The sequence below is a fragment of the Xiphophorus hellerii genome, chromosome 13 (genome assembly GCF_003331165.1).
Source record: "Xiphophorus hellerii strain 12219 chromosome 13, Xiphophorus_hellerii-4.1, whole genome shotgun sequence".
NCBI classification, from domain to species: domain Eukaryota; kingdom Metazoa; phylum Chordata; class Actinopteri; order Cyprinodontiformes; family Poeciliidae; genus Xiphophorus; species Xiphophorus hellerii.
Window position 1 is genome coordinate 16,756,252 of NC_045684.1, and position 9,373 is coordinate 16,765,624.

The 9,373-nt window shown below is 37.5% G+C and overlaps 1 protein-coding gene across 2 annotated transcripts; it reads left to right on the plus strand.

Annotated features, from left to right (window-relative positions):
• The first annotated feature begins 523 nt into the window (after positions 1 to 523).
• LOC116730690 (ras-related protein Rab-5A) lies at positions 524 to 9,249 on the plus strand. 2 transcript variants are annotated; one of them, XM_032580073.1, is made up of 6 exons: positions 524 to 701; positions 3,991 to 4,212; positions 4,381 to 4,532; positions 4,685 to 4,807; positions 6,190 to 6,283; positions 6,444 to 9,249. In XM_032580073.1, the coding sequence occupies exons 2-6, from the start codon at positions 4,047 to 4,049 to the stop codon at positions 6,557 to 6,559; spliced, it is 651 nt and encodes a 216-aa protein (XP_032435964.1). In that variant the 5' UTR covers positions 524 to 701; positions 3,991 to 4,046; the 3' UTR covers positions 6,560 to 9,249. The 2 variants fall into 2 exon arrangements, with proteins under 2 accessions (XP_032435964.1, XP_032435965.1); XM_032580074.1 differs by having other exon boundaries at positions 527 to 701; positions 3,994 to 4,212.
• The last annotated feature ends 124 nt before the right edge of the window (positions 9,250 to 9,373 follow it).

Here is a 9,373-nt window from a genome sequence, read left to right on the forward strand (position 1 = left end):
TGACAGTATAATTTTTTTTTATTATTATTATTATTTTTATCTCTGACAGTATGATTTTTTTTAATTATTATTTTTTTTTTTATCTCTGACAGTATGATTTTTTTATTATTATTATTATTGTTTTAATCTCTGACAGTATGATTTTTTTTTTTTTTTTTAATCTCTGACAGTATGATATTTTTTTTATTATTTTTTTTTTAATCTCTGACAGTATGATTTTTTATTATTATTATTTTTTTATCTCTGACAGTATAATATATATATATATTTTTTTTTAATCTCTGACAGTATGATATTTTTTTTATTATTATTTTTTTAATCTCTGACAGTATGATTTTTTATTATTATTATTATTTTTTTATCTCTGACAGTATGATTTTTTTTTATTATTATTATTTTTTAATCTCTGACAGTATGATTTTTTTTTATTATTATTATTTTTTTAATCTCTGACAGTATGAGCTGTATCTGGTGTCGCCAGGGCCGACGTACTGTGTGACGTGGCGCAGAGCGGAAGAGCTCGTTGTGTGTTTTGGTTCTAAGGGGAAGTTGCCAGAAGAAAGAAAGGAGGAGACGTGACGGGATTGTTGAAATTGTTTTCTCGGCTCCCCATACCAATCTCACCGCAGTGCCCCGGATTCCGTGTGTAATACACATCAAAGTGGTGGGAGTAAAAGTTCCCCCCATCGTCTGGCTCTCAGGTAGCGGACATGTTGGTGTTAGCAGCTGGTTGAGTGTGATTAGCGCTAACGTTTGCTCTGTTGGGTCTCCGTTAGCTGGCTTCGGCTACAGTCTGTGATGTTTGATAGCCACGGATCATACAGACTTATAGGTCTTAGTCGGGTTCAACTGAGTGTTGTTGTCCACAGTGTGTGGTAGCTTTGTAAACGACTGTTTTAGGTAGTTTTATGACAAAACCGCTCGTTTAGTTACCAGCTTAAAGGGTGGGTGGAATGCCAACAATGCTAGCATGCTACTGCTAGGGGTTTGGCAACTCCCGTTCAAGTGCCGTAACAACCTTAGCAATTAGCATCCATTTTACATGATTTTATTATATTATTGTCTTATTTTTACTCTCGTGCAGTTTTGTGGGATATTATTACAGTTGCTAATGGTTAAATTTGTGGTCAAGTTAGCAGTCGGTGGCAGTATGTTAGCAATGTGCAAGCTAACCAGCTACATTTGGGAAAGGAGTAGCTATCCAATATCAAAACAGACTCAGGGCCACAGCTAGCATGAGCCAGTCTGTTTACAGTCAACGATTGACTGTTAAGTGCGCCTAGTGTGTGATCACAGCACTTGTGCATCGTTTGTTGACAGTCCTTGTCTGGATAAACAGACAGGGACTATGTTCTTGCTGCTCTTCCTTGTGTGTTCATGTTTTCTAATGCTTGTGTTTTTAGACATTCCTCCTTAAAATTGCCCTTTGAAAATGAAGCTTACATTTCTTTCAAATAGATCCCCACAGATAATTTGTCTATCTGCCTATCCGTTGACAATTTTGACTTTTAAGTGTGACCTCCAATCTGGTTGTCTTAAAATTGACAAAACATGCCAAATATCTCCTAATTTTATTAACAAGAACAACAACACTCCATGTGGAAGTTGTTATTGTGGAAAGAAGACTCAAAATTTTCTATATTTTGTATTACTGAGGTGTCGGAGGAAGCATAGAGACCCGAGAAGCTATTTAAATGGAAACTATTTTTATTGATATGTGTGCAGTTCATTCATTGTAGCAAGAGAATGTTAGACTAAACGGATAATAGGAAGGCTGAACAGACATGTCTCATTTTCTTGTGAATATGCACAAGAAAATGTGCATGTTCACAAATTGTTTGCTCAAATTGCTAATATAAAGCCAGTTTGTCAACTAAATTATTTTGTATTTCTTGTAGAATACTAGTAAAAATCGGTTTAGCAACTGCTTTTACTCTTGCTCCTAGCATAAATAACGACCGATCACTGAAGAAATTCTTGAAAACGCACTTTAAATACTGGTCTCATATCTCTCTTATATTATTGCTCTTAAAGAGAAAAATTGGTCAAAGCTTTACAAAAACGAGAGATAGAAAATCAGCTAAGCTCTGTATAGTGTAGTAAAAAATATGTTGTAGTTCACTCCTTTCACTAACTCACAGGTTATTGCTGGAAACAGACTTCATGGGATGGCCGCTTAATAAACTAATAAAGTATTTGATTTTTATTGTGAGTAAAAATGGCAGTCCTAATTTACCTAGTTTTAATTTTATTCTGCTGTCAGTTGAATATAAAAATGCCATTTTTAAGTGTAACAAATTCTAAATGTTTCGTGAGTTGATAAATAATCTTGTATCATTTCTGTTGATTTTATTAATGGACAGAAAAGCTTACATGGATATAAATATTTTTAAAATGGAAAGAATATTTCCACATTTGCGTTTGCAAAAAAGGTCGAAGCAATCTGGGTCAAACACTTCTCTAAGAGCAATATCAGCCTGCATTTAGCTGACGTTTTAACAGTACTTGTCAATGTCAAGGGGAGAGCATGCCAAAGGTCCAAGTTTGTATTTAAAGGAGTTTATAAACTGCTCTGCCTGCTGCACAGACAAGATTTACTTCCTAACAACAGCCATGTGTTCAACAGTTAGAATTTATTCCTAAATAAGTTAGTCAGTAATGCATGGTATGCACCTAAACAGTGGCTCTCACAGAGAAAACGGGCTTAAATGTTGTGGGTTGGATGGATCTCCTTCTCTTTCTGTCCTGTAATAAAACACGGCTGCGCTTACAGGATTTTTGTTTCTTTCTCTTAGTCTGTTTATGTTGGTTTCCTCCTTGCTTCTTTGACAGCGATTTCAACTCTTAACAATTGTCAAGTCGTTGCTTCTTGTTGCAGCTTTCAGTTCAGTTTATTAGTGTATGAGTCAATAATGACACATGAACTGGTAAAACATGTTTGAGAAAAAGATACACACAGCTTGAAGGCATATAACGGAAATTATTCATATTAATCTGCTGTTTTGGTCCAAAGAGATGTTTGTTTGTGCTTGTCAGTTTTTTCTGGAGAGGCACCTATATCTGTTTATTTTTTTTAAATTTTGCTTTGTTCTGGAAGACGTTTGATAGAGGATATGTTCCTCGAATGATTCGAGTGCCTCAATTATTAAAATTCCGCGAGGAAAATTTATCTGCCTCAAAGCTTCGATAAATTATGTTTTATTATGTCACCGTGTTCCGGCCGGACCATTATTTGTGGAGGGCAGCGCTCTTACTTCCGCCTATGAATTGTTGTGAAGTGCTAACAGCATGGTGTTGAATTGTGCTGCGTTTTGGCAGAGTTTGGAGGACAAATAAGGATTGTTGAAGTTTGAGGTGCAATGGCTGGACTACGACAGCTTTTGTAGCATCGGAAGCGCGTCGTCACGGCTTTGGAGTGAACGTCGGGAATGTTACTCAGAGAGAGAGAGGATTCCTCGAATAATTGTAAAAATATTCTATAGAGTACTCTATTACTAAAATATTCTTTTTTACATCACCCCTAGTTGAGTAAAATGCAGCATTCTCTACTGTCTACTTTTCTTAGAGAACCAGTTATCCAAAAAAATAAAATACATCAGTTTGTGTTGGTGAAATCCAAGCATGTTTCAGTCATTACTCCAGCATCACCTGATGCAGTTTGATTACAGAGGCTTTGAAACGGCTTTACTGTGAGGATGTTTTAGTTTACTTATTTTTTTTAAATCACTGAATTGGGGTTGGTCATCTGTCAGGGGAGGGGCACACTTTTCACTTCTTTTGTATGGATTTTCTATTATTTAGCTGTGTTTGACATATACTTAATGTGGATATTTAATAAGTTATGTTCAAATGTTGTGTACCTATACATAAACAAACCGTGAAATGTGTTCATGTTTAGAACGTTTTGGATGACAAGTTATGTTACATTCTGAAGTTTAACATGATCATTACCGTGCAGTAAACAAACACCTCTTTCCTCGTTTCCTGCAGCAGACGCCCAGGTCGTAAAGTTTGGCCCACAGGATAGCAGAGGATCTGATTAGGCCATGGCCAGCAGAGGAGGAGCTACAAGACCCAATGGACCCAACGCAGGAAACAAGATCTGTCAGTTTAAGCTGGTGCTGTTGGGGGAATCAGCCGTTGGGAAGTCCAGCTTAGTGCTTCGCTTTGTCAAGGGCCAGTTCCACGAATTCCAAGAAAGCACAATAGGAGGTAAGTAATTATGGTCTGTTCTGATATATATATGAATAATTCATGCAGATAAATTATTCTGAGATTTGGCATATTCTGGAGACTTTTCTTAAATGTGACCAGTTCTTTACGTTTGGACGCTCGTCATGCAACCCCAACTCAGCCTCTCACCTCATTCTGTCCCCTCAGCGGCTTTTCTCACCCAGACAGTGTGTCTAGATGACACGACAGTGAAGTTTGAAATCTGGGACACTGCAGGTCAGGAGCGGTACCACAGTTTGGCGCCCATGTATTACAGAGGAGCACAAGCCGCCATCGTGGTCTACGACATCACAAACGAGGTGCGTCTGTACAAGCTCTCAGTTTTGAAAGTTGCACTGATGATACTTGTATGTATTCAGGAGGGCAAGATGAAACCAGGTTGCTTGCATCTGATTGCAGGATGATGTAAAGCGAGAGTATTAACTCATGGCACATGGTTTGTGTTTTGCAGGAGTCCTTTGCGCGAGCAAAGAACTGGGTGAAGGAGCTACAGAGACAAGCTAGTCCTAATATAGTCATCGCTCTGTCAGGAAATAAAGCCGACCTGGCCTCCAAGAGAGCTGTGGATTTTCAGGTCATATTGTTACTCACTTAACAATCCTGCAATTAGTCATTGGGTTTTTGTTTCTTTTTTTATAGAATCACCCATCATTTCATACTTGTTTGTTTCCTAAGAGACACATTACAAATATTCTGATTGCTTTGCAAAAAGTACTGTAACAGTTCTCGTGTTTTTGTTACTTCACAGCTGCACCCTAAGGCGTTAAAATATGAATTTATCTGATGGAACAAAACAAGATTAACCAGGTCAGGGTTGATGTGGATGTGTACGAAGTTAAATACTGGCCACTTCTGGAAGACAACCTAGTACAGGCAGATTATTTTAAATGGAAGACAGGGTCTTACATTCTAACTATTAGTTACATGCTTTAAATCTCTGGAAAAGTGCAACATAATTCTATAGGAATGTTTTCCTTAGCAGAGACAGGAAAACTGGCCAGAGTTGATGGATAGTAACTGTACCAGGTATTGAGTCGTGGAATAAATGCACTCCACATGTATTAGATTTTTATTTGTAAAGTATTTTGATAATCATGAATGATTTTCTTTCCACATTGACTCTCCACATGTTTGTGTTGGCTTTTCACTATGGCTGCATAATAACAGTAAATATGCAATGTGTGGTGATTGATAAATATGGCTTGTGATAAATAAATTGAAACAGCTTGGCTATAATTTCTTATTTGACTTTAGCACCCTATCACCGCTTTACTTTCTAAAATATCTATCCTTCATTAAGATATTTAATAATACTTGAATGATTAGCACGCATGTTTTGTAATTTCCAGTAGCTGGATATTCACAATATGTATGTCGGGTGCAATAATTCTGCAATAGTGATAAATTAGCGATATTGTGCAGCCCTATGTGTCACATGACTTAATTAACTTAATTAACTTGTGGTTGTGGTTGCAGCTTAAATACTTTCTTTCTGCCTTCCATTTCCCTAGCACAGGGGTGTCTAAAATCTGGCCTGTGGGCCATTTGAAGGCGACTGAAAGATTTTTGTGTGGCCCACAAAATTCGGACCACATTTTATGAACAGTTCAAATGTGGTCTGCAGTCACAGGCGTTCGATGGAGATGGCACCCATTTTGTCTTTTAGCTCAGAGAAATAAAATCTTTGTAAAATAAATATTAGATGCAACACAAATTGTTTCTCGTTTATTTACCAGGTTTCTGCATTTATCTTTATTTTGGAGTTAATAGAACCACAAACATCCAACTGTTTCATGACTGAAATATTTGTGGACTGCCGGTGCTTTCAACTTGATCATTTTGGCAATCATGGCAAAAAGTTTGGATACCGCTGGTCTAGCAGATTATTCTCTACATGTCTTTTATGGTAATGTGTCAAGCTGTGTTGAATATTCATGCTGTTTTCTTTTTTTACAGGATGCTCAATCATACGCAGATGACAACAGCCTACTTTTCATGGAGACATCAGCCAAGACATCTATGAATGTGAATGAGATATTTATGGCTATTGGTAAGTGGTTCTTGACATATTACCTATTGATATGGTCATTAATAATGTTACATCTAACATTATGTTAGTTAAAATATAAAAAATATCTATTGCTTGAGCTTTCTGTTCCTAAAATATGGCATTTGTTTTTTCTTTTGCTTCTTTGTTTTCTTATCTTCAGCAAAGAAATTGCCAAAAAATGAGCCTCAAGCTCCAGGAGCTAACAGCGGTCGGACCAGGGGAGTGGACCTGACAGAAGCTGCTCAGCCAGCCAAGGCTCCGTGCTGCTCTACCTAGAATGAAGAACACAATTTTCCCTCCCTGACCTGTAAACTAGTAACTAATGTGGCCGACGCCCCAGATGCCACTGCAGCTACTAAAGCAACGTGTCCCCCTTTGTTTGAAACAGAAAAAGATGCCCTGTATCCTCCCTCACACTTTGTTTCTTTTTATCTCAGTAGCAAAGTCAGTGCCATTTCACTGATGTCTTTGGGGCTCTGCCTCTTCCATTAAGGTTCTGCTGGTACCTGAAGAAGCCTCCTAACCACTCTGTTTTACTTTACATCTCCCAGTTGATTGATGGATCAGTGATCAGATATTAGAAGCCTCAGCTCATCCAACATCTTTGATAGGAGTTCAATTTTGAGGAAGGGGGTCACTTCCCTTTTCTGGAAACTACTGCTCTTATTTTCACCATTCTTCTGCTTTTGGTCATTTTTGGTAGATTTATTTTGTTGTTGGTTATTTAGAATATTTTTCTTTAAGCTGTCAATGCACAAACGTGTGTATTTACGTGGGTAAAAAAAAAGAAGAAGAAAATCAAACTGTTTTACCTTTGGTCTATAGTAGCACAAACAAAGCGACAAATGTTGGAGTCAAAGAGCCATTTCTTGTGGCTCTGAGGAAAGGAAAGACGTTGAGTAGAAAGCCAAAAAAGAACCCTGAGATCTGTGTCCCTCTCATGTCTTCAGAACCTTTTATTCAAAGTTTAAAAAAAACTTTTAAACTCTTGATTCCCTCAGCAATCCACTGGCTTTCCCTTCATCAGTTTAGAATTAGAGCGTGTGTCATACGTTTTTCTACCTGTAGTCTCCTCCCAGGGACTGTGCCTGCTTGTTTCTGGCCGCGGTGGCATTGTATCATGTTTTGCAGTATTCCTTAAAGCGTCGAGTGTCTGCAAGAACCATTGCAACACTTGAAAGCCCCCTCCCTCCCCTCAGCAAGACAGAGAGGCCTCTAAGGTACACATCAGCAACCGTTCATCTCTTATGTGTCGCATCCTTTCGTTAATCCCGTGTCAACCATCAAACTGGGGTTGGAGGATTTTGTTTATGCAAAGAGCTTTTTTTTTTTTTTTTTCTCCTCCATTATGTCAGTGTTGCTTGACCGCTGCAGGGTTTGCACAGGGTAAAAAAAAAACAAAGGTGGTGGTTGTGAGTGGGATGCTGCAATATGAGGTCTCTTCATGTTTAAAGTGGAATTCTAATTATTTCACACGTGGATTAGGAAGTGCTTTAGACACGTTGGTGTGTCAGTATATTCGAACTTTGCCTGGGCTGGCTGGTGACTGATTTCAACTGTAGACTTATAGTCACATGCACATTACACACACTTGCACAATGGAACACACACTCACTCTGCAGATCATAGACACACAGTCTGTTACACCTCATTCATACCAATGTTAAGCACATTATTTGTGTTTTTCTATGTCCCCACATGTTGTTACACACACGCACACAACACATATTTGCACACACACATTAGTTATCTAGACTATTTCTTGTCAATAACTTTTTTACTGGTCTTACTCATGCCTTGCACTAATGATGCTTATGAATTTATGTTGTCATAATCTCAGTCAGTGTGTTATAAATATATACATAATATAAATATATAAATAATATACTGTAAATATGGTGTTGCGGTGTAGTCTACTTTTTTTCCTGATTTTTCTAGTGACTAATGCTTGCTAGGGAGTTATCTAGGTAATCATTAGGGGTTAAAAAAAACTGTACAGATAGCAGGAAAACAGCTACAGTTTGGGTTTGGAGTTTTGCTGTTTCTTTTCACAAAAATGGTTAAATTATAATCAGTGGTGGTCTATATTAATGTATGTAGTGTTATTAACAAAAGTAAAAAAATAAAATTGCATTTATTTACACTTCTAAAATGTTATACCCAAGCATATTAGATTCTGCTTGTTAAAAATGACCTTTCTGTTGCCTTTTGTTTGTTTGTTTTTCTTGTTGGTATGGCTCATTTATATCCCCAGTAAAGCTGAACTTCCACGTCCAGAGCTATTGGTTGGAAAATTTCCCAAAAATCGGGATAAATGAGATGGTCTGACAATCCACAGCATTTCAGAAAGCGTTGTTGCCGTAATGCAGGAACGATAGAACAGATGTCAGGTAACCTAACAGGGGTATAAATTGTATGTTTTCCCTTTTTTTTTTTTGTCAACACTTCTTTGCAACAGAACACATTTAAATGCAAGCATTTTACAGTACTGTTATGTAATGACAAAATACATACTGAAATAAATTTGATCATTTATCATTGTAGTTGGGCAGTTTCTGTCTGCATGTTCTGTCTGCACAAACGTTTCTGCATTTTATGTGACAGACGCAAAATGAGTGCACAGCTGAAGGAAATGATACATGGTTTTCACCTTTTTAGAGCTGTAGACATTTAAAATCCTGCTCCCATTTCCTTTGCAAAATAACTCAAGATCATTCAGATTAGAGAGGGGTTCAGGTTCTTTACTAGATTTAGTCAGGACTTTAACTAGGCTTCTCTTTCATTTAAGTGTTTCGAGCTGAACTATTTTACTTGTCATCGTCCAGTTGGAAGGTGAGGGTTTCTTCCAGCTTTCCCCTCAATCGGCCTTCCCATCAACTTGGTTCCTGCTGAAGAAAAGCATCCCAATGTTATATCACTGCAATGTTTTTGTTTTATAACCTGTTTAAAACAACTTCGCAACTTAATCCCTGACCTGTGTTGTGTGTTTATTGGTCTAAATGTGTGATTACCTATGTGTTCATCTGAGCTGTCTGGACTAATTAGATGTCTTTGGTTGGTTATTGGTTGCATTGGGTTTTATTTATGTGT